The sequence below is a fragment of the Sebastes fasciatus genome, chromosome 8 (assembly GCF_043250625.1).
Source record: "Sebastes fasciatus isolate fSebFas1 chromosome 8, fSebFas1.pri, whole genome shotgun sequence".
NCBI lineage: Eukaryota > Metazoa > Chordata > Actinopteri > Perciformes > Sebastidae > Sebastes > Sebastes fasciatus.
In genome coordinates this window covers 35,279,246-35,305,859 of record NC_133802.1, presented here as the reverse complement: position 1 = coordinate 35,305,859, position 26,614 = coordinate 35,279,246, and the positions used below count along the sequence as shown (strand labels likewise).

The following is a 26,614-nucleotide window of genomic DNA, read 5'->3' as shown; positions in this document are numbered from 1 at the left end:
GTGTGTGTGTGTGTGTGTGTGTGAAGACAGGAGCAACTTGGTAAAAAAAATCTTCAAAGTTAACAGGAATTACAGTTGTGTAATTATTTATTATTGTGTAAAATGTAAACCTTTTTAATGCAGCAAAGAAATTGTCAAAATTTAAACAGGAATTAAAAGTCCAGTATATAGTTACGTTACCTCTCCGTTCACACATTGGTGATATGAAGTGATTAATAAATGTAAAATGTTACATATAGTAATAAGGATGCACCGATACCAATACGATACCGATACCAGTATCGGGTATCGGGTCCGATACTGTGCCCATGTATTCGTACTCGCAAAGCGGCTCCGATACAACGGCTCCGATATCACTTTACAGCAGCGTGACGTTAACCTCTCGTCACCATCTTTTGGGTCCTCACGCTCCACCTCCGCGAGACGGGCACAGAGAAGTACTCGTATCGGTATTTGGTATCGGAGAGTACCCGAATGTAAGTACTAGTACTCGGTCTGAAAAAAAGTGGTATCGGTGCATCCCTATATAGTTCCTTTAAGTAGGATTTTAAATGTAAGATTGTACTTTTATATTCTTGTATTGGTAACTTTACTTAAAGGGTAACTCTGGTATTTTTCATGGTGATATCTATCTTTTAGTTAAAATGTTTACCCTGTTTATCTGCGGTGTCTCCTCTTGAAGAGCATTGTACTAGGTGATATTGACTTGAGCCATACAATATAATACCACTGCAGGTGGAGGAAAAGGTTGTGAATAACAACGCCTCAGTGAAAGAATTCGCTGATTTAGCAGAAGAACGTCAAAACTGCCCGAGGCCTTGAGACGAGACGTCAGCGCTGCAGCAGCTCCTTCAAGGAGTTGCTCAAGGAGGGACGGCCTTCCTGTCCTTTACCTCTGACCGCCATCGAGCAGCGCAAACAAACAGACAGCTGCGTCACGGGTTACGCTAGAAAGTGTTGTTTTTCATGACTGAGTTGACTAAGAAGACACATTATGGATCATCTGCAGAAAGTGAAATAATGCACTGATGTAAATCTGTTTAGTTTTGACAGACCAACCGTTGTGTTTTACCCCTTTGTCTGTTTTATTCTTCCATAAGACTCATTTTGATTTATTGCTTTTATTTCCTCAGCGATTCCTTTCTCTGTGAGGTTCAAAGTTTTGTTGGTGGCTGCAGAATAAAATCCATCAATTGTGATTCAGGAGAGTCTGATGGTTATTCACAGGGGTTGACATTTCACGAGCAGGCTGGAGGACAACATGTCCGATGACGCTGGCACAGCAACACTCATATTTAGGGATTGTTTGTGTGTCGGGTTCTGCAACCAACAGGTCCTCGACCATCTGCCGATAGGAAATCATAACTGATGTTTTACTTTACTGGAATTGACAGATCTGCTGTGAAGAGGTGCTTACACACACGATTCCCAAGTAGCCTACCCCAGGGGATACTTCTGCACACCTTTAGGTGGGCGGGTGCGTAAGAGAAGACCTCAGGTCGACACTAGAGATGCACCGATCCGACTTTTTAAGTCCTGATACCGATAGCGATACCTGGGCTTTGGGTATCGGCCGATATCGAGTACCGATCAGACACCGGTGTTTAATTAATAAGCTGTAGGTGACTGGGATCATTCTGTTATGTGTAACAACAATAACAGGCAACATCAGGTTTGACCTACACATTACTTTCCTAACTTTGTAAAGCAAAATGAAACAAATAAATACCTTTTTTATTTTATTTATACATATTGAATATTTATTTATTATTAAATTAATAAAACTTGGTAAGAAATCTCCAAAATTAACAGAATTTGTATTTATTATTAACTTAATAAATTGTACACCAGTAACCTGGTTGAAAAAAAAACAGAAATGAATAACTGTTCTTTGTTTACATTTTCATTTTTATTTATCATTGTTGTAGGTCTATAGTACGACGGTACGACGGAGTATTAGGGCCACACTGAGGGAAAAAAATACATCTGAGATTTAGAGAATAAAGTCAAAATATTATAATATTATAAAGTAGTAATTCTTTTGTTATTTTCTTTTTTCCCGTAATATTATGACTTTAATTCTCGTAATATTGTGACTTTATTGTGTAAATCTCTCTCTGTTGAGTCCTCTGTAATATTTCTAAACATGAGGAACCTCCAGACCAGGAGGGACATTATTCAGAGAACAACTGCTTTATAATGAAGTTATCTTCCGCTGACTGTGACTGTCCATCACAGCCGCTGCTGACACTCACACTTCCCTTTTTGTCCAGCTAGAAACCCATAAAGTAAACGCTCTGATGTTCCATGGATGTATTAAACTGTTCCATGGATGTATTAAACCTTAGATGATCCGTGGATGTATTAAAGGAAGGATTTTTTTTTTTTTTTTTTTTTTATTTCTAAATGTCAGTATCCATAGTAACAGCAGAAAACATTAAAAACATTTACATACAGAAGAAGCAGAGCGAAAACATAAACAAAGAGCTGTGCCAAACATAAAAGGACAACAGAGATGAAACAAAACCAACATAAAATAATAATAAAAAAATAAATAAAAGACCACGTGAGAGAATGACAATAATTTCACTTAAAAACATTAAAGATATTGCATACATTCATTGTTTTCATTGCTTTGTTGTTTTGTGAGGAAGAAATTGTTGACAGATATAATTCAATTTCTTTCATAAATACAAAGAAATTAGGCTTTTTTTTGTTGTAAATTTACACTTGTGAATGTGGAACTTCCTGAGAATTAAAATTAAATTAATAAGAAAAAATGCATTAGTCTTTGTCACTGTAACCATAGCAACCAAATATAATATTTCTATAGTACAGTGCAAAATCTGAGAAAATGTTAACAAGTATTCAAATTATTGACATCTTTCCACAATTCACATGTAAATTTACAAGACCAGAATAAACCAATGGGAGCGGCGGACGGCTAACCGACCAATGGGAGCGGCGGACGGCTAACCGACCAATGGGAGTGGCGGACGGCTAACTGACCAATGGGAGTGGCGGACGGCTAACCGACCAATGGGAGTGGCGGACGGCTAACTGACCAATGGGAGTGGCGGACGGCTAACCGACCAATGGGAGCGGCGGACGGCTAACCGACCAATGGGAGCGGCGGACGGCTAACCGACCAATGGGAGCAGCGGATTGAAACACGTCTAGTGCTGCGTTCTAGTACTGTGGGAAAAATGACCAATCTAACTTTCCAAACGTTATATTACGATTCACGTCGGCTCTCCGGCGGTAAATACAACAGTTTAATATTCTGTTGAATCTTCTCTAAATCCTCTGATTGTGTTATCACTGTCACTGTATAAAATATAAGCGCAAAAACACACGAAATATTGTATTTCTTAACACAAAACGAAATGGTTCACACAGAACTGATTCATTTCATCATATTTCATACTAAAGAAATACCATCACACGTAGTTATGTGTTGTGTTTGCTGTTATTGTCCACTAATAACGTTAATAACGGCTCTGAAAGTGTGCGCGCCGTAAATGTTGTCTCTTTAACCGGTGCTCCGTGAAGGCAGCGTGAGAGTGGAATCTGCGCAGGGAGGATGCGCAGTGAGTCCACGGCGCATGCGCAGTGAGTGCATCTGTTATGAAACAGACCTGAGCAGCAGCAGCAGCAGGTGAAGCAGCCAGCTGATCTCTGCACCTTCAGCAGCAGAACAGAGGCAAGAAATGCGTCTTTCTTTGGGTTTCACATAGACATCACCTCCGGGGAGCCAGCACCAGGTAGGACGGCTGTTTTCTGGCTCTGTTCTGGCAGTTTTGTGTGTTTAACTTTCTTATAAACTGGCTGTAGTTTAATAAACAGGGCACTTACATAAGGATTACTCTGCTGACCTCGTTCACTCAGCATCTCTGTCATCACTTAGCATCTCTATCAACACTCAGCATCTCTGTCAACACTCAGCATCTCTATCAACACTCAGCATCTCTATCAACACTCAGCATCTCTATCAACACTCAGCATCTCTGTCAACACTCAGCATCTCTGTCATCACTCAGCATCTCTATCAACACTCAGCATCTCTGTCATCACTCAGCATCTCTGTCATCACTCAGCATCTCTATCAACACTCAGCATCTCTGTCATCACTCAGCATCTCTGTCATCACTCAGCATCTCTATCATCACTCAGCATCTCTATCATCACTCAGCATCTCTGTCATCACTCAGCATCTCTATCAACACTCAGCATCTCTATCATCACTCAGCATCTCTATCATCACTCAGCATCTCTGTCAACACTCAGCATCTCTATCATCACTCAGCATCTCTATCATCACTCAGCATCTCTATCATCACTCAGCATCTCTGTCATCACTCAGCATCTCTATCATCACTCAGCATCTCTATCAACACTCAGCATCTCTGTCAACACTCAGCATCTCTGTCAACACTCAGCATCTCTGTCATCACTCAGCATCTCTATCAACACTCAGCATCTCTGTCAACACTCAGCATCTCTGTCAACACTCAGCATCTCTGTCATCACTCAGCATCTCTATCATCACTCAGCATCTCTATCATCACTCAGCATCTCTATCATCACTCAGCATCTCTATCAACACTCAGCATCTCTGTCAACACTCAGCATCTCTATCAACACTCAGCATCTCTATCAACACTCAGCATCTCTATCAACACTCAGCATCTCTGTCAACACTCAGCATCTCTATCAACACTCAGCATCTCTGTCAACACTCAGCATCTCTGTCAACACTCAGCATCTCTATCATCACTCAGCATCTCTATCAACACTCAGCATCTCTATCAACACTCAGCATCTCTGTCAACACTCAGCATCTCTGTCATCACTCAGCATCTCTGTCATCACTCAGCATCTCTGTCATCACTCAGCATCTCTATCAACACTCAGCATCTCTATCAACACTCAGCATCTCTATCATCACTCAGCATCTCTATCAACACTCAGCATCTCTATCAACACTCAGCATCTCTGTCAACACTCAGCATCTCTGTCATCACTCAGCATCTCTGTCATCACTCAGCATCTCTGTCATCACTCAGCATCTCTATCAACACTCAGCATCTCTATCATCACTCAGCATCTCTATCAACACTCAGCATCTCTGAAGCCCCCTTATTGTCAATCTAGCTAGGAAAGCCATCCATCCTCTGAATGCTCTAGGTCTCTAGTCTGATCCATCCATCCTCTGAATGCTCTAGGTCTCTAGTCTGATCCATCCATCCTCTGAATGCTCTAGGTCTCTAGTCTGATCCATCCATCCTCTGAATGCTCTAGGTCTCTAGTCTGATCCATCCATCCTCTGAATGCTCTAGGTCTCTAGTCTGATCCATCCATCCTCTGAATGCTCTAGGTCTCTAGTCTGATCCATCCATCCTCTGAATGCTCTAGGTCTCTAGTCTGATCCATCCATCCTCTGAATGCTCTAGGTCTCTAGTCTGATCCATCCATCCTCTGAATGCTCTAGGTCTCTAGTCTGATCCATCCATCCTCTGAATGCTCTAGGTCTCTAGTTTGATCCATCCATCCTCTGAATGCTCTAGGTCTCTAGTCTGATCCATCCATCCTCTGAATGCTCTAGGTCTCTAGTTTGTGGCTGTAAAGTTTCATGAGGCTGTGATTATCCTAGAGGTCACCACAGGTCATTTTATGCAGTGAGGTCAATGAAATGTCTCCTATGGAGACTACCATCATCACACATGAATCCAGTTGGACTCATTGGATCCACCAGAGTCTCAGCTTTACAGTGAGACACAATTTATGGGATTCAAGACTGTTTAGGGACCCCAGGATGCAGAAATATTAAGATACACCATTTTAGAATAGGAGACAATAACACATTTAAACTGCATGTGATTATCATAAAGTGGGCATGTCTGTAAAGGGGAGACTCGTGGGTACCCAGAGAACCCATTTACATTCACTGATCTGGAGGTCAGAGGTCAAGGGACCCCTTTGAAAATGGACATGCCAGATTTTTCCTCGCTAAAATTTAGCCCAACTTTGGAGCGTTATTTCACCTCCTTCACTCCAGAACTGAACCTACTAGAGCCTCTGAAAGACAGTAAAGACAGTCGGCGGGTCTCAAAGGGTTAATTATAGATTGGCAATACTTTTTCCATCGTCCTATTATAATGCAATACTTTCAAGGCTGAAGCCAGTTCATCAAATCCCATTTCCACCCACTCAGCTGATGTCCTGTCCTCCCACCTGTCCATTTTCCATCCCACGTCCTCAGTTATATAAGTACTGTTAGTGTGGAGGGTTTTTTCTTTCTGTGAATTAGAGTTGCTTCTTTGTGAATTGCAGACAAGACGAGTATTCTCAACACTGATCACAAATGTTTTATTGCGTCACAGCGACGGCAGAGAAACCGACAGATTTCAGCCATCACAAACATCTGCAATGTGGCAGAGAATGTGATGAGCTATTGTAAGTCAGGTTCATGGACGGTAAACACAACAACATGTCATTAGTTACAGACGCCCTGCAGCCACTTCACTTCAGGAAAGTGTTTTGATTTTACAAAGTCTAACTAGGCATAATTTCGATGACGATGCAAAAAAAACAGTGACTAAAACTCCAACGAATGTCTTGCTGGTGGAACAGTTGGGACATTCTGTGCAGATAAACATCTTATTTCTAATTCCTCTGCAGATCAAAAGTTAAGTTAACACATTTCTAGTTGATGGAACGGTGCAGTTATGAAATCATCCAAATAATTCATTTGCCTGGATAGAAACTGTCAATTTCATGTATTTGAAAAATAATCTCAACGTCCACTTATTAGCTGTTTACGATGCTTTCAATAGCATATCATTAACAGCACTTATATCCCACAATGCAATGCGGTAGTGACGACAACGTTCCTAACGGACATTGACGGACGGCTCTGAAACATCAATAACGCTTTGATTTAACTGGAAGTATAACATTTCTCTTAGCAAGTTGTAATATATATATTTTAAATTAATTCAGACTTTGAGTCTCACAAACTGTCGTTTCGGTCACATGACGTTGGCACCGGTTACCATGGTTACACGTCTCCAACCGGCAAGGAGGCTCTCAGGAAGTGACGACGTCAGTTACTGTTCAGTGTGTCTGAAAAGATAAATACTACTGTTTATACACACAGAAGTATGTTGAACGATAGTTCACATATTGAGTATGTAGTGCATAGTGTGAGATTTCATCTCCGTGGTCAAATGGGCCGACGCTACGACTGTAGAGCACCCAGATACTGACATGTCTGTTCTCTGCATTGAAACGGCCCCGATGGAGCTGACCATGGATGGATAAAGAGAACGGAGCTGACGGGAGAGCTAGAGACCACCTTGGAGAAGTTACAGGAAGTAGACACGTGGGACTACGTCCGCTTTTCAAAATAAGGGTTTAACAAAGCTCCAAACGTCTCAAAATGTCTGGCCTACAGTAGAACGCATAAAAAGTCTTTGGCCACAGAGATGTGATGGAGTTCACTTTGTTCTATTCCTGGCACATCCCACACCGTTGGAAACTGTAACTTGGATGCTGCCGTTATCTCTCCCGCTGCCTCGGAGAGACATTGAGTTGTGTACCGAGCGAACTGTTAAAGACGACGGCATCGCCTCGTTCCGTTCTGTTCCGTTCCGTTCCGTTCCGTTCCGTTCTGTACATGCAGAGCTGTCGTCTTCATCCAGCTCCATTAAGAGAAGCTTCACTGTTCGCTTCAATCAGCTCTTACGTGATTCTTCTTCTTCTTCTTCTCAGAATAAAATGGCCCCAAATTCCATCCACTGGTTTCGGAAAGGCCTCCGTCTCCATGACAACCCGGCGCTACTGCAGGCGGTCAGAGGAGCAGGCACAGTGCGCTGTGTTTACTTCCTGGACCCGTGGTTCGCCGGCTCGTCCAACGTCGGCGTCAACAGGTGGAGGTAAGAGGACGCTATTACATAAGATGTTTAAGGCTGTACTGAATGTCATCTCTTACATTCAAAGCTTCTATTGAAGTTTACGAATGAAGCTTCTAATGTCTGTCATCATCGTCTACGAAGTCATCGCCCTAAAAAGAAAAAAAGTTTCGAACAAAATCCTCATTTTGAATAAACGGATTCATCGGATTAAATGAGTATTTTTTATTAAATCAACTTTCTTTAATGAATATAATCATCACGCGTTCCTCCCTTTGAATGCTTCAAGCAGGAGAGCAGTTTTTTGACCGCAATGAAAATGTTGTTTTTGAAAGGCTTAACGCCAACAAAATATGAATTGAAGCAGAATATTTTTGTTAGATTAACACATTTTATGAATTTTGGAAATGATTACATCTATCTTTCTTCAATAGAATGGATCTATCTGCTTCATCTGAGTCTATGTGGAGGTAGAAGGAAGTAACCGCTTTTATTGTGGTAGTCTGAGTAACGTAACGTCATATCCGTTCCGTATCCGTCAACCAAAACAAACCTCAGAGAGTCTAAAACGTTGGAGGGTCGTCGTGGATACGACCTGCACCCTCACATGTTAAATCCAGCGTGGTAAACACTACACATCCAGTAAAGGATGGAAACACTTTGGGTTTCACACATTGACAGGAAAAGCAGAGCTACACAGAGCAGAGCTAAAGCTGCATGCTAACTCTGTCACGGACAGGAAACGTTATGGTATGGAGGTAACGTTATGGTATGGCGGTAACGTTATGGTATGGCGGTAACGTTATGGTATGGTGGTAACGTTATGGTATGGAGGTAACGTTATGGTATGGAGGTAACGTTATGGTATGGAGGTAACGTTATGGTATGGAGGTAACGTTATGGTATGGCGGTAACGTTATGGTATGGAGGTAACGTTATGGTATGGTGGTAACGTTATGGTATGGAGGTAACGTTATGGTATGGAGGTAACGTTATGGTATGGAGGTAACGTTATGGTATGGAGGTAACGTTATGGTATGGAGGTAACGTTATGGTATGGAGGTAACGTTATGGTATGGAGGTAACGTTATGGTATGGAGGTAACGTTATGGTATGGAGGTAACGTTATGGTATGGCGGTAACGTTATGGTATGGAGGTAACGTTATGGTATGGAGGTAACGTTATGGTATGGAGGTAACGTTATGGTATGGAGGTAACGTTATGGTATGGAGGTAACGTTATGGTATGGAGGTAACGTTATGGTATGGAGGTAACGTTATGGTACGGAGGTAACGTTATGGTATGGAGGTAACGTTATGGTATGGCGGTAACGTGGCGGTGGAGCCGGCCGTCGCTCTCGTCTCTGTGGTCAAACGGGCCGACGCTACGACTGTAGAGCACCCAGATACTGACATTTGTGTTCTCTGCATTGAAACGGCCCCGATGGAACTGATCATGGATGGATAAAGAGAACGGAGCTGACGGGAGAGCTAGAGACCACCTTGGAGAAGTTACAGGAAGTAGACACGTGGGACTATGTCCGCTTTTCAAAATAAGGTGTTAACAAAGGGAACTGTAGATACTAAATACATCTATGGAAATCAGACTGATGGATTATATTCACCAGAAGTATAAAACATTACATGTCCCTTATTAATTAAAAAGAAAATCCCACTAATCTGTGAGGGAAATGTTTTTATGCTTTGATTTCTGGGTTGCTGGATAATAAATGTAATCAATAATTCCTGACAATGATCCTGATCTATTTGACTTCAGGACATCTCTGACTTCACAGCCTGTTTGCGCTGCCCTCAAGTGGACAAAAAAAATTTGAAAGTTTGAAAATAGTTCACTTCCATAGTGATGATTACCGACGTTTCACCATGTGTATTGATGACTGCAAGACTGGAGACTTTTACTGGGAAAGTGGCTGCATGTCCGCGACACTACACGCAGCATCGTAGCTGCTAAGTTAACGCTCCCGGACGCTGAACTGGAGACTCCCGTCAACGAATATCTGCTGTGCTCCTGCAGCTGGCACACTGCTGTGTGAGAGGCACAAATCTTGTCGGTTATCGGTTAAGAACATTTTTCAAAATGAGCATCCCTAATATCTAGTCGGCATTTTAAACACATCTCTCTCTTTTTGTAGGCTTGACTGGCATTTAGAATACAGTTTGTGTTTAATGAAGATGAGTTTCTAATGGACTCCCAGGTGGAGCCAGGTGAAACCAGGTGAAACCAGGTGGAACCAGGTGGAACCCGGAGGTGGTTAAACTTTCTCGAGGCAGTGTGAAGTGATTCAGGAGCTCTTTGGAAGGACAAACGGCATGATTCACATTCATCATGCTGCGAAAGATGGCATTTAGTCGGGGCTGAATGTGTGTCGTTCATGTTGGTAAAGCTCTCGAGTCTCATCTTAGAGGTATAAGTGGGCATCTTGTGTTTGACTTTTTCAGTTGAAGGGGGGACAGGAAGTAGCTGAATGAGCCCCACTTATCTGGGCAGGGACGTACAACGACCCCCCCCAGAGACCCATACAGCCAGCACAGGCTCAGACAGGGACACTAAAGCCTGTCCAGCTGCCCCGACACCTGCAGGCCTGTGTACGGCAGACCATCATCCAATCAGGAGTGTTATTTTTACCTTAAACTCGTAGGTCTGTTGTGCTGGGATTAAAAAAGCTCATCGCACCGTCCCGTTTTGTGAATGGACAGCTAGTAGGGCTGATCCGATGCTATCACGATACTTTGGTGCCGATTTGATTTTGAAGTATTGCAACTCCACAAGTATTGAGATTCAATATTACGATTTATAGTGATTGTTGTTATTTTGTTTACCTCTAGACCATGAAGGGAAAAAGATAAATCATCCACTTCTAGGGACTTTTACTTTGTAAAATCTCTAAATGAATCCAGTAAAAATGTTTGATTGTCAGCATGTATGTAGTCAGAGATGTCCTGAAGTCAAATAGATCAGGATCATTGGCAGGAATTATGATTACATTTATTATCCAGCAACCCAAAAATCAAAGAATAAAGACATTTCCCTCACAGATTAGTGGGATTTTCTTTTTAATTTATAAGGGACATGTAATGTTTTATACTTCTGGTGAATATAATCCATCAATCTGATTTCCATAGATGTATTTAGTATCTACAGTTCCCTTTGTTAACGCCTTATTTTGAAAAGCGGACGTAGTCCCACATGTCTACTTCCTCTAACTTCTCCAAGGTGGTCTCTAGCTCTCCCGTCAGCTCCGTTCTCTTTATCCATCCATGGTCAGCTCCATCGGGGCCGTTTCAATGCAGAGAACACAAATGTCAGTATCTGGGTGCTCTACAGTCGTAGCGTCGGCCCATTTGACCACGGAGACGAGAGCGACGGCCGGCTCCACCGCCACGTTACCGCCATACCATAACGTTACCTCCATACCATAATGTTACCTCCATACCATAACGTTACCGCCATACCATAACGTTACCTCCATACCATAACGTTACCGCCATACCATAACGTTACCTCCATACCATAACGTTACCTCCATACCATAACGTTACCACCATACCATAACGTTACCTCCATACCATAACGTTACCTCCATACCATAACGTTACCTCCATACCATAACGTTACCACCATACCATAACGTTACCACCATACCATAACGTTACCTTCATACCATAACGTTACCTCCATACCATAACGTTACCTCCATACCATAACGTTACCTCCATACCATAACGTTACCGCCATACCATAACGTTACCTTCATACCATAACGTTACCACCATACCATAACATTACCACCATACCATAACGTTACCTCCATACCATAACGTTACCTCCATACCATAACGTTACCACCATACCATAACGTTACCACCATACCATAACGTTACCACCATACCATAACGTTACCTCCATACCATAACGTTACCTCCATACCATAACGTTACCACCATACCATAACGTTACCTCCATACCATAACGTTACCTCCATACCATAACGTTACCTCCATACCATAACGTTACCTCCATACCATAACGTTACCTCCATACCATAACGTTACCTCCATACCATAACGTTACCTCCATACCATAACGTTACCTCCATACCATAACGTTACCTCCATACCATAACGTTACCTCCATACCATAACGTTACCACCATACCATAACGTTACCTCCATACCATAACGTTACCTCCATACCATAACGTTACCTCCATACCATAACGTTACCTCCATACCATAACGTTACCTCCATACCATAACGTTACCACCATACCATAACGTTACCGCCATACCATAACGTTACCGCCATACCATAACGTTACCTCCATACCATAACGTTACCTCCATACCATAACGTTACCACCATACCATAACGTTACCGCCATACCATAACGTTACCTCCATACCATAACGTTACCTCCATACCATAACGTTACCTCCATACCATAACATTACCTCCATACCATAACGTTACCTCCATACCATAACGTTACCTTCACACCATAACGTTTCCTGTCCGTGACAGAGTTAGCATGCAGCTTTAGCTCTGCTCTGTCTAGCTCTGCTTTTCCTGTCAATGTGTGAAACCCAAAGTGTTTCCATCCTTTACTGGATGTGTAGTGTTTACCACGCTGGATTTAACATGTGAGGGTGCAGGTCGTATCCACGACGACCCTCCAACGTTTTAGACTCTCTGAGGTTTGTTTTGGTTGACGGATACGGAACGGATATGACGTTACGTTACTCAGACTACCACAATAAAAGCGGTAACTTCCTTCTACCTCCACAGAGACTCAGATGAGTAAATAATGTGAATCTATTGAGTCGTGCTCTAAATACTTGTTTGCTCATTTACCGCCTGCTTGGTCCATTTCCTACGTTTTAAAGGTCAGATATGATTAAACAAGGTCAGGCCGTGTTGTGTAGCCGGATGCTGAAAGATCTCTCCAAAATGTAGGTTCTGATTACGTGACTGAGAAACAAGGTCTGATCTTATTGATAAACTGAAACTGGTTTTTCATCTTGCGTTGGTGTTGTGTCTCTTTGTTTTAGCTTATTGTCTATGAACTTATCAGGCCTTATAGAAGAAGATATAAGATGCCTAGTAGGGGACAGTGTGTTTACATCCTTTATCCATAGATTCAGGCTGTGTTGTCAGTCGGTTCTCTGACCGAAGTTCACTTAACATCTATAGATGTAGTTATCTGATCCCAGGGGACTGACACCAGGACAGCACCCGTATCAAAACAAAAGGTTTCTACCTAGTTGTAAATGCATTTTATTAAATATGCTCAGTGTGTAGCTTTAGTGAGCAGAGAACAGATTAAGCAGTACTCTGTGTTCCCTCCACCGTAGTGATGTTGAACAGAGCAGTGCTAGGGAAAGACAGCAACAGCACAAGCCAATACAAGTGAAGGTGATCAATTGTTTTTCCATCTAGGGGAAACAATTAGAGAATCGTCTGTGTGATATATGTAGGTCAGCGTGTCAGCGCGTGAAACTTGTGAGTGGTTATGTGACGGTGACCTACTTAGAGGGAGGCTTTCTGCCGTCGGCCCGTTATCGATGCAGGCGGCGATAGAAACACCACACAGCGCCGCGTCGGCTGGGAAACAAAACAATCCGTCATCAAATCATGTTTATCTGCTGAGAGATGCAGGATCTGAGGGTGACACGTGTCAGACACACTTTATCATAACCAGCATTCATAGATGGTACATTTATAGTTAATTAAACTTAGTTAATAGTTATTTTAAAGTTTACAAACAAAGAAATGATAATTTATAATGTTTACTAATTGTTAGTAATGCTATCATTTGTTATTTTAACAGTTATAATAGCATTATTTATATATATATATATATATATATATATATATATATATATAAATAAAAGTATTTGTTAATGAATAAGATATTATTTGTAAAACATTTATAAACGTTACATAGACAGATATTTGTAACACATTGTTAATGGCTAATAACTGGTTTGTAAACCATCTATAAACATTATTTAGATAGTTAATACTTTGTTAATGTGAGTGTAATGTAATGTAATACTTTGTTATTGAATCATAATACTTGTCTATACTAATAATGATCCTGATCTATTTGACTGCAGGACGTCTCTGACTACATACATGCTGAAAATCAAACATTTTACTGGATTCATTTAGAGATTTTACAAAGTCAAAGTCCCTAGAAGTGGATGATTCAACTTTTCCCTTCATGGTCTAGAGGTAAAAAAGGTAACAATAAATGGTAATATCAAATCACAATACTTGTAGAATCTTAATATTCTATGCAATATACGTATAATAATAAGTATTGCAAACGCAATTCATATGGAATGGGCATCCCGGTGTCATGATGTATAGAATCGGGAGATGGTGAATCGTCCCGGCTCTACTAAGAACTATCTGAAACTATCTTTGGGAAAACATTTAATTTATTTTTTTAGTTTGGTCCATGTCTCATCCCAAACATGATGGGGAGGGGGGGGGCACTTTTGAGGAGCAGTCACGAGCGCACGGCTAGAAAATGAGGTTCCTCGGCTGAGGGACGGTGTTGTGGTGCAGCAGTCTGTGCTGAGTGTGTGTTTTCTACCAGATGTAGGCCAGAGCAGTTACAGTTATATAAGGACTGATGTGTGACCAGGCAGCACACGCACACACGCACGCACACACACACACGCACGCACACGCACACACACACACACACACACACACACACACACACACACACACACACAGGCAGGCAGCCAGGAACACCAAGAGGAAGTGGTTAACCAGCAACACACAGAAGGACAATCAGAGACTCATAAAAGTGGAAGTACACACTGTTGCTCACACGTGCAGAGATGCACCGATCCGATTTTTTAAGTGCCGATACCGAGTACCGATCCGATACCAGTGTTTGACTAATGAGCTGTATGTCTCACTGTGTGGAAGTGACTGAGATCATTCTGTTATGTGCAACAACAATAACAGGCAACATCAGGCTGGACTTAAACATTACTTTCCTCACTTTGTAAAACAAAATGTAACAAATAAATCATTTTTTTTAATTTTATTTATTTAAAAAATAATAAATCTTACACCAGTAACTTGGTAAAAAAATCCTAAAAAATAACAGAATTTGTATTTATTATTAAAGTAATAAATTGTACATCAGCAACTTGGTAACAAATCTTCAAATCTAACAGGAATTAGAATTCCAGTATATAATGTATATAATATCAGGTTCAGGTTCAGGTGACTTTATTTGTACCCGTAGGTAGATTTGTTTTGCAGCAAAAATAGAGGATGACATCCGTATTGACAATAAGGTAGAGCACAGACAAGAGACAGATACACCAAAAACATGACAAAGAGTACTCAAAGGCTTACTGGGATCAGGACTCAGCAAAGAGAAGACCACAAGAACAATATGAAGAAAAGAAACCACTGAAATATCAGGACAGAAAAAACACATAAATGAGAAAAGGGATAAACTTTCCATAAATATGTGCAAAAGCTGCTAGGACTTATTTAAATGAACATTTGCAGCTGGAACAAAGCTGTTCCTGTAGCGCTTTGTTCTGCACCTCGGGACCCGAAACCTCCGACCAGATGGGAGGAGCTGGAACTCCCCAGACGGAGGATGAGAGTCATGGTGTGAGATGTAGCTGGCTATCCGCTGTAACTGTCTGGTACACAGGGACTCTAAGCTCAGCTGTGACTCACCAATCACCCGACTGGACCATTTAATAATCTGACTCAGCCTATTTCTGTCCTTCAGAGGCAGAGTACCAAACCATGACACTAGTGAAAAGGATAGAACAGACTCAATAAAAGCAGGATAGAATAGCGTCATCATGGTTTTCCCGATGTGGAAGCAGAACAGGCGTTGCTGCCCCTTCTTGCATACGGCTTCACAATGTGCCTCAAAGTTCAGTGTGGTGTCAATGATAGTCCCGAGGTATTTATATGACTGCACATGTTCGACAGTTTGACCCTTAATGGTTGTGACTTCAGGTTTACAGGCGTGTCTTCTAAAATCAATGACCATATCTTTGGTTTTAGATATGTTTAGTTGCAGATATGATTCCTCACACCATTTGACAAAGTCATCAGCTAGTCATCAGCTTGTTAATACATATGTTCTTAATATGCCCTTGTATAAAGTATTTCCTTTTATAATTGTAATGTAAATGTAATATAATTTATTATTTAATGGAGCTTCCTAGCGAAAAGTATTTCACACGTTTGTACCTGTACAACCGGCGTGACAATAAACATCTTGAATCTTGAATCTTGAATCTACAGAGCCGTGGCTGCTCTCATTGCCCTGAAGAAGACTGACAATCACAGAGTCATCTGCATACTTTAAAATAGATCCATTTAAAAAAATAATAAATAAAATAATATATATACACTCACCGGCCACTTTATTAGGTACACCTTGCTAGTACCGGGTGGTCTTCATCTGCTTCAAGGTTGGACGTGTTGTGCGTTCAGAGATGGTATTCTGCATACCTCGGTTGTAACGAGTGGTTATGTGAGTTCCTGTTGCCTTTCTATCATCTCCAACCACTCTGCCCATTCTCCTCTGACCTCTGACATCAACGAGGCATTTCCGTCCACACAACCCCCGCTCACTGGATCTGTTCTCTTGTTGGGACCATTCTCTGTAAACCCTAGAGATGGTTGTGCGTGAAAATCCCAGTAGATCAGCAGTTTAATACTCAGACCAGCCCGTCTGGCACCAACAACCATGCCATGTTCAAAGTCACTTAAATCCCCTTTCTTCCCCATTCTGATGCTCGGTTTGAACTTCAGCAAGTCGTCTTCACCACGTCTAGATGACGTAATGCATTGAGTTGCTACCATGTGATTGGATGATTAGCTATTTGTGTTAACAAGCAATTGAACAGGTGTGCCTAATAAAGTGGCCGGTGAGTGTATATAGAATAGAATTGAATAGATCGTTGCATCCTTAACACAGACATGGTCTCGTGCTCATGTGCACAGACACACACACACACACACATGTGATGAATGCATGTGGGCATACGTGCTTGTTCCCTGCGGTGCACACACACATAGGACAGATGATAATATGTCACCCAGAATGATATTATTTTAAAAACTAGATAAAATAGGAGATAGAAGGAGGGCAGCCAGAGAAATGTGATAAACCGATACGATGCATGTCTGGACTAACTGATGATGACACTGATGTGTGACGCAAAGCAAAACCTGCTGGTGGTTTCCACGGTGTTGAATGTCATTTTCAGATAAACAGCTTGACTCTGTGACACCAACTGTCAGTTCCGTGTCGGATGGCTGAAAGTTGTCTTTGTTAAAAATGCTGGCGGTTTAACCACGAATCTGATCTCACTCATGCATGAACCCACTGAAATGATCATCGACAGGTATGGTTGTTACCTGACTCAAAAAGCAGAAGTATTTAAGCCGTGGAGCCAGATTTCAGTGTTTCTTTCTTTCTTTTTCACAACAGATGTTACAATTTTGCAGAAAATAGGGTGAGTTGTTCTCTAAAGCGCGGTTTAGACACGATATCGGCCCAATTAACGCCCGACACGGCCGTCGTAGGGTGTCGACTCGGAACGATAAATGAGTGTCGTGTGCGACAATCGATGGTTTTATCTGGTGTAGCGTGTCATAGTACAAGACAACCGACGGCGCGTCTGGGACGCCTCAGACGTCCCGACAGGAAGTCTAGCAAGTTTTATTTATTTATTTTTTTTGCTTTCCCACTCTTTGACGTCTTTGACTTTTCAAGCTGCCCCTTTTTATTATAAATTGCCGACGATTCACCGATCTCCTGATTCGATACTATCACCATACTTTGGTGCCGATTCGATATGTATTGCGATTTTCAAGTATTGCGATTGGATATTACGATTTGTTGTGATTTTTGTTCACTTTTTTAACACAACAACAATAAAAGCGGTAACTTCCTTCTATATACTCAAATGAAATAAATATATCGATTCTGGCATTAAAAAAATCTATTTCAAAATCGGAAAAAAACTAATCGCAATACACAGGTGAATCTTTTTTTTTTTTTTTTCACCCCAAATGGTTACACATCTCCAACCGGGGAGGAGACTCTCAGGAAGTGACGACGTAAATTACTGCTCAATATATCCCAAAAAGATAGATACTAAGGAAAGATGTTGAATGATGGTGAGGCAAGGCAGCTTTATCTGTAGAGCACATTTCAGCAACAATTCAAAGTGCTTTACATCAACATTCAAGAACATTGGGACAAAGTGCAAAAGAACATTAAGACGTAATTAAAACAGTCATAAAAACATTAAAACGTAAATGATTAGAAAATGAAAACAAGCTGAAAATAGAAGCTAGGATAGAATCTAACACAGAAGAGTGTGACTCCAGCAGCAGCGTTCTGAATCAGCTGCAGCCGTCTGATCGACAGTAAAGACGCCGTTACAGTAAAGTCGGCTGAAGATAAATGCATGGACTTGTTTTTCCAAATATTGCTGAGACATCAGTCCTTTAATTCTTGCTCTATTCTTCAGGTGATAGAAGGCTGTCTTTGTAATTGTCTTAATGTGGCTGTTAAAGCTCAGCTCAGAGTCCATGACTACACCAAGAGTTCTGGCTTGGTCCGTGATACACATATTGAGTAAGTAGTGCATAGAATGAGATATTGTGTGAGCTGGTCTACAAAAAGACCCACCCAGACGGGTCCGTCTTGGACGCCTTCATAAGGCTTCATAACTGTGACTAGCTCATGGATAAGCAGGCACGTGCCTCGTGTGTGTGTGTGTGTGTGTGTGTGTGTGTGTTTGTGTGTGTGTGTGTGTGTGTGTGTGTGTGTGTGTGTGTGTGTGTGTGTGTGTGTGCGTGCGTTTGTGTGTGTGTGTGTGTGTGTGTGTGTGTGTGTGTGTGTGTGTGTGTGTGTGTGTGTGTGTGTGTGTGTGTGTGTGTGTGTGTGTGTGTGCGTGCGACCTTGGCGCCCAGCTCTGTCCGTCTGTGTGCGGATTGGGAGCAAATGGAGCTTTGAGCCTGAGCGAGCCCTCCTCCGGTTTAATGATCAGGCTAACGGGGTCAGACGGGAGGAAACCAAACTGAGCAGAACATCGCGTGGCCGCCTGGCTGTCTGCTTTGTCCCGCGATCCCGCCACAATCTGCTAATGATCGGGACCGCGCGGGTCAGACGACACAGTCTAGATGGGGCGGCTGTTGACAGGCCGAACAGCCGTGCAGCTTGTGGAAGCAGAGGTGTTACAGCTATGGAAATAAATAAGAGATACCACACAGTGATTTTTAGTTTGTTAATAGCAGCCTTGAGTTCTAATATCAGCTCTCACGCTTCGTGTGATGTTTTAATTTTTAGGGCCCGAGCACCGACAACGTCTGGCCAGCGAAGCCCCTGTTGAAACTGAAGTGTTTCTTCTTTTTCTTAAAATGAATCGTCTTTCTGAGGACCTTAACATGCTCAAAAAGTTGTTAAACTTGGCACACTTAGAAAGTTGGAAAAATTGAGCCCCTTGCTCCGGTTTCACCTACATGTATGAAATTTGTCAGACAGATGTAACATGTGGAGACGCACAAAAAAGCCTCTTGGAGGTATGCCCGAAACTCAACAGGAAGTCAGCCATTTTTAATTTAATGTCCGATTTTCTGCCATGTTTGGCGTTTTATAGGCCGTGTACTTTAACGAACTCCTCCTACAGATTTAATCAGATCGACTTGAAATTTGGTCAGAACCATCTTAAGACCTTCAGGATGGAAAGTTATTCAAATGGTGAGTTTTCACTTAACGACCTGACCGTGGCGTGGCGGCCATTTTGAGCCATTTGCCGTGAAACAGGAAGTTGTTGTAACTCAGCTGTACATAGTCCGATCTGCCCCAAAGTCCTCAGGCATGATGATGGTCCAGTCCTGAGGACATTAACATGCAAAAATAGACTCATAGCCCCGCCCCAAGATGTTAGCCACGCCCCCTTTCATAACTCATGAACCGTTTGTCGTAGAGTCTTGTGGCAGGCGTCATTGCGCTCATCAGAGTTCGAGTTTCATCGCGCCTGGCCGCGTCAGTCTGCGTCCCGCCAGTACCCCCCGACGCGCGGGAAGGTGTGAGGACCCGTTCATTGCTGCTCACAGCTCTAATTTTAAGTTTCTATTTTAAAGTTGTAGTATTGTAACAGTGGTGGAAGAACAAAATGTTGAATTATCTTATTGACTCAATTATAAGTCTGTAAGTTCTGCATTATAGCTATACTCAAACCTGCAATAACTGATATTTTTGGACACTCAGAGTTCAACGTTAATGTTAATGCCCCGATACAGGTTGTTTTATTTTTTATCGTTTTTCAAATAACAACAAAGACCAAAGTTAATTGTCATTTTTAATCTTTAAATAAACGAATATGGAGTTTTGCCCACGTCCTCTAATGACACTCTACTAAACTCCTGTTTCCAGGAGAATTGAAAGAAATGCCCGCTTGCACCTTCAGCTCTCAAACTTTTGTCTTTGCTCACCACCATTTTTCCCGCGAGTGCCCGATCGGTACTGTGCACGTGCAGCAGAGATGAGCAGGAAGCGAGATGGCTCACTCCGTTGCTACGCCCATCATCAGCTCCGGAAAAAACCAACGTGTTTAATTTAGGGCGTTCAAAGTTAACGCTTTGATCAATGCTTTCTTTGACTTGTTTTTCTTAACTCCTGGTATTTGAATTTGCACTTAAAAACTCTACGCTTCTCTCGGCTCCAGTTTTGCGTCACGGTTGTTGTTGCACCATGATCCTTGAGGGATTATATTTGATCCCTCTGTACACCTGAGGATGAATCAACGATGAAAGCTGTTGTGATTTCACTTTGTTTGAATCCGTTGGAACCGTTGAAATTTACCCAGGTCAAGTACACACACACACACAGTCATGCTATTACCCGCACACAGTTTGGCAGTATCTGTGGGAAATTTGGATGTAATATGTGGAAGGTCAGGACGCCGCCCTTCCTCCTTACATCACCTTATGACTTTTCCGGTCCCGATACCGATAGTGATACCGGGGCTTTGGGTATCGGCCATGAAGGACGGGGGAGGGAAGGTCTGATAATGAACTTTTTTCACTTCCTGCCTCTGTGGCAGAAAAATATATTTTTTTTGCCTGACACTTTTGAAATCTCTGAGCTAAATGAAGGAATAACATTTTAGATCAGATGTCATTCAATGTTTGATATATTTTACATAGAAAACAGTATATGCATGATAAATTATAGGGTTTGAATTACACCGTAGCTTCTGGGGGACGGACTGTACTTTGTTATCGTCATCTATAATGGTTATTTGCATAAAAACACAATTCAAATGATTATTTAAATATTTGCTTTGATTAAAAAAAAACTCTTGGTAAGTTGTTATGAAGTTAAACAGGTCATAATTCTCTCTAATATCTATTTTATATTGATGTGAAAACATCAAGACCGTTCATGTGAACGCGCTCACAGCCAGACTGAGAAACCCTGGGTTGATTTACCGAGTTGATAACCAGCGCCGTAGGACCGCTTAGCGTGATCTCGGTTGTTCGGGTTAGTGAAGCCAGATAAGGAGAAGATATCCTGGGTATGATGAACTGGCTTCGTAGTACAGACCTCAGAGATCAAGGTTCAAGACCCATCTCCTACCAACACTCAGCTCTGTGTGATTGTTAGTGAAGGATCACCTAGACGGTGAAAGAGAAGGTCTGAAAACACCCACGAGTCATTTGATGATATGATTTGTTTTTTTTAGTTTTGGGTTGTAAGGACTCGTTGATCGGGCGGATTCCGATGTTCAAAAGAGATAAAGACCTCTTCAGTATAATAATAATAATAACTGCTGCTGTACATCGACCTACTTAATGAGACGAATGGTTCGGTACTTACACAGCCCTACAGAAATACAGAAGTTAAATGTTTATGTGAAAGCAATTAGAAACATAAGAACGCGTTTCTCACAGATATTATTTTATACTTCACTTGGGCGGGCTGCCCACAGATATTAACACCCACCTGAGTATATTTCGCGACACATTTTTAGCAGTTTTCATTTTTATTTTTGTATCCGTCCGAGAGAACGACACCATATGCAATCTTTTATCCGTGGACTAGTAGCGGTAGATTGCCGCTGGGGAGCGGACGGAGATGAAGAGGTCCGCTCTGCTGGTGCTGCCTCGCTGCCTCAGCTGTGCGGGCCGCACCGACCCACGGCGGAATCACAACAAAAAAAGTGAATTTAAAGGGACTGTTTGTAACTTCTTCCAGTATAAATCATTGCTGGTCGGTGTCTCGTGGTCTCTCGTGTGTCTCCGCTGTTCAGACTCAGACTCCAACAGAAACTCCAGTGAAGCACTAAAACCTCTTGGTTGTATCTAGTGAAGCTGTTAAACAGTGTTGGCCGCGGTCGGAGGACACGGGGGAGACCGTAGCTTTGGTCTCCAGGACCGGAGTCTCTGCTGTACTCTGCTCCTCTGCTCCTCTGCCTGCCTTCACTCACACACCGCGCTCCTTCTCTCTCTCTCTCGCTCCACCTCTCACGTGCATGCTGCTCACTCCACACTGCAGAAGAGTTAGTTTAGCTCTGAGAATATCTAGTGAATGTTCAGTGGACGTTTGTGCAGAAATAACTGCTGCAGCTCCTCCAGACCAACAGAGGTTTCCCGTGTCTTGTGAAGTGACGGGGCTCCGCAGAGAGAAACGTTATCGTCTCCCCCGTTCCCTCCGGCCGCGGTCGGGAGGCTGAGGCGGGAAAAGCCAACACTAGGATCAGCATTGATTCATGGAGAGACTTTGGTCTGGTCAGCTAACATTACTGCCAAGCAGCTGAGATATAGAGTGATATTGTGCTTTTAGCTGACGTGTGTCTCCTCACTGTGTTGAGCGATGCTCCTTCATGTCTATGTAGAGCGAGCACAAGCGCCAGCAACAGGACGCTGACTTTAGTTGACTTAACGGACACAGGTGAAGCTGTTAACAAGACATTTCTGACAGTCCCTCTAAGTGGTCAAAGCAAAGCAGTACTGAACCAGTTTTGTGACGCTCTGATCGAAATACTAACAACCACTCAAAATATAATGACACACAGGTGCTGCATGGTCAGATTGAGAGGTCGGGGTCCGCCGTCGGCATCATCTGTCGGCGTCAGCAACTACTCAAAAATTGCTTTACCGGAAGCTGTGATTGGTCCGTTTGGAGAACAGACAGAAGTGTGCGTCACGACCGACCTTCAGAGACAGAAACACCGAAACTCTCTTTAACCCCCCCCCACCGTTTAGATTAGACTATTATATTTTCATACTCCGTATGGTAATTAGAGCTTTTAAGGGTTTGTTTCATTCAGAAAGGATTCGGGAGGGGACAACATCTGATGCATTAGTTTGTATTTTCTTTATTTTTGGATGTATGAATCACCAGCTGATTGTGAATGTTCTCAGTAGTCAGTAGTCGTCACTTGTGTGCGTCAGAAGGACAAACAGGGTTTGCACTAATGGAAATGTGCACAGTACACCTAAACAAGTTGGAGTCATCATAGATGACGCATCAAATGATTCATTCAGTGAAGGAGACACACGGGGGAGGTTTATTATTTTCTTTTTTCACCTGGTGTATGTGGATCCATTAAAGCTGTCTGTCTGGGTGGTCGTACCCGTCATAAAGCCCACGTTAAGGCGCCGGGTCTGCGGCGATGTCAGCAACTCACCCGACCCGTCTTGAAACACGGACCAAAGAGTCTAACGCACACGTGAGTCAGAGGGTGCAAGACCCCGTGGTGCAATGAAAGTGAGGGCCCCGCGGGGTGGGGCGCACCACCGGCCCGTCTCGCCTGCACCGTCGTGGAGGTGGAGCGTGAGTGGTATCGGAGCCGTTTTACGAGTGCGAGTACATGAGCACAGTATCGGACCCGATACTGGTACTGGTATCGGTGCATCCCTAGTTATGAGTAGCTCTTTCATTTTGTCCCATTAGCTCTGAGGAAGATCAGTAATAAATGTGTCGTCGTCCTCTTTTTTGTCTTCCCTCTTCAGGTTTCTCCTCCAGTGTTTGGAGGATCTGGACGCCAACCTTCGGAAACTCAACTCTCGCCTTTTTGTCATCAGGGGCCAACCGGCCAACGTGTTCCCGCGGCTCTTTAAGGTCAGCATTTATTCTCATTTAAACAGTCATTTATCTCCATCTGCTTCCAGCTCCTCAGACGTGAGGATGTGCAGCTTTTTGCTGTTTTTATATAAATGCAAATTGAATATCGTTGAGTCTCGGACAGTCGGTGAGATAAACCAGCGTTTGAAGTCGGGCTGGGCGATAACTCGATATGATGATTTATTGCCTTTCAATGGAATCGTATCGTGATGAAAACAGATGTCAAGATATCGTTATACACAATTAACCCGTCTAAATTGAACTCAAAAATCTGATGTGAAATATTATTTGAGGGAATATCTAAATTTGAGGATTGCGGTTCTGTTTTTACATCACACAAGATTATCGGCTGGCCTCTCCCCTCCCTGGAAGATCTGTACAGTTCCCGCTGTTTCAGGGAAGCAGAGAATATTGTCAGGAGTCATCTCACGCCGGACATTCTCTCTTTGAACTGCCGCCCTCAGGCAGACGGTTCAGGACATTGAAATCACGGACTAACAGATTAAAGAACAGTTTTTATGCCAGAGCCAGAACTGCACTAAACACAGCAAACACTTGAGCATCTTGTAAATATTCACTGTGCAGTAATGATATGAGTCGTGCAATACCTGCAGAATGTGACTGTCTTGTGTGTGGTATGTGTCTTTTTATTATTATTTATTTCTTTATAGTTTTAGAGGAACGTTATTGTTTATGTTTTTTGCACGTTTTAAGGTTTGCATTTAAATTTCGTTGTACTTGTACAATCACAATAAAGATATATTCTATTCTATTCTTTACATTACCACTCACTTCATTGTGATTAACAAACTCGTTGGTATTTATATGGAAATATTTATTTATTTTTCTCTATAATTTCACTTGAAACTGTTGTGTTCATTTCTCCCTAAAGTTCTTAATTAAATAAGAAAATACTCTTTCATTTGTCAAGTATTTAACTCACACAGGAGTCTACAGAAAGTGGCTTTATGGTGTGGTTGTAGACTGTTTATTGTTGACTCACCAGGAAACATGCTATGACGTGATATATATCGTTATCGCGATATAAAACGACCTACAGTATATTGTGATAGAAGTCTTAATTTGAAGGCATCAGACAGTCATATCTCTCTCTCTCTGTCTCAGGAGTGGAAGATCTCTCGCCTGACCTTCGAGTATGATTCGGAGCCTTTTGGGAAGGAGCGAGACGCCGCCATCAAGAAGCTGGCCATGGAGGCGGGAGTGGAGGTCAACGTCAAGACATCGCACACCCTCTACGACCTGGACAAGTGAGGAAAACACACACAAACACACAGTTGTTTGAGTGAGTAGCCAGACAGACGATGGCTCATCCTATCTGAAGGTATATTTATTTTCTATTTTGAAAAAAGTAGAGATGCACCAATCCGACTTTTTAAGTCACGATACCGACAGCGATACCGGGGCTTTGGGTATCGGCCGATACCGAGTTGAATTAATGAGCTGCGTGGCTCACTGTGTGGAAGAGACTGGGATCGTTCTTCAACAACAGGCAGTGTTTGTTTTACGTAGTTGAATAGTAATGGTTTTAGATTAAAACTTGACCCGTCCATGTCTCCGTCCCTGTCTCCGTCCCTCCCCAGGATCATAGAGCTGAACGGCGGGCAGCCTCCTCTCACCTACAAGCGTTTCCAGACTCTGATCAGTCGACTGGATCCTCCCGAGATGCCCGTGGAGACGCTGTCGGAGAGCCTGATGGGTCGATGCGTCACCCCCATCTCTGAGGACCACGGAGACAAGTACGGGGTCCCGTCCCTGGAGGAGCTGGGTGAGAAAACGAACAGACACACACACACCTGCACTTAGACTAGTAAAGACACTGATGGATTGTTGTGTCATCCGACAGTTTTCTATCTGTGAGTGCACCACTGTTATAAAGCAGGAAGTTGATCCAGGTGTCTGTTTTTCAGGCTTTGACACCGACGGTCTGCCATCTGCCGTGTGGCCGGGAGGAGAGACTGAAGCTCTGACCAGGATAGAGCGCCATCTGGAGAGAAAAGTCAGTATTACTACTACTACTCCTGTTTTAGGCCCCTGCATGGCTGACAGATACTCAGAAAACATCTTCATGATAGTTTTAAATGACAGAAAATAAGACTTATTGTTACAGGTATCATTGTATTAGCATTAAGTTTAAATAGTATTTCTCTCTTAAAGCCTCAGAAACGGCATTCAGACCACGTTGAGGTACTAAACCTGCAACCTGCGTCTCTTCAGCTCCTCTCCAGCGGCTCCCTGTGGATTTATAAAGATGGAAATGAATAACTGTGCTTTGTTTACATTTTCATTTTTATTCATCATCGTTTTAGGTCTATGGTACGACGGTACGACGGAGTATTAGGGTCACATTGAGGAAAAAAATACATCTGAGATTAGAGAATAAAGTCATAATATTATAAAGTAGTAATTTTACGTGTTATTTTCTTTTTTCCTCGTAATATTCTGACTTTATTGTGTAAATCTCAGATGTTGTTTCCCTCAATGTGGCCCTAATACTCCGTAGTACATTGT

At 42.5% G+C, this 26,614-nt stretch overlaps 1 protein-coding gene and 1 long non-coding RNA gene across 2 annotated transcripts in view; one reads left to right on the top strand and one right to left on the bottom strand.

Moving 5' to 3' along the window:
- The first annotated feature begins 3,605 nt into the window (after positions 1–3,605).
- The window catches only part of LOC141773303 (cryptochrome-1-like), a 37,638-nt gene continuing 14,629 nt past the window's right edge, over positions 3,606–26,614 (top strand). The window contains exons 1-6 of the mRNA XM_074645200.1: positions 3,606–3,764; positions 7,774–7,937; positions 23,974–24,082; positions 25,211–25,353; positions 25,687–25,871; positions 26,014–26,102. Coding sequence (XP_074501301.1) covers positions 7,780–7,937; positions 23,974–24,082; positions 25,211–25,353; positions 25,687–25,871; positions 26,014–26,102 — 684 coding nt within the window. The 5' untranslated portion in view covers positions 3,606–3,764; positions 7,774–7,779. The remainder of the gene's footprint in view (positions 3,765–7,773; positions 7,938–23,973; positions 24,083–25,210; positions 25,354–25,686; positions 25,872–26,013; positions 26,103–26,614) is intronic.
- LOC141773310 (uncharacterized) lies at positions 6,589–7,766 on the bottom strand. The gene is made up of 2 exons (XR_012595070.1): positions 7,270–7,766; positions 6,589–7,125 (listed from the first exon to the last, which is right to left on the bottom strand). It is a non-coding gene; the product is annotated as an uncharacterized LOC141773310 (long non-coding RNA).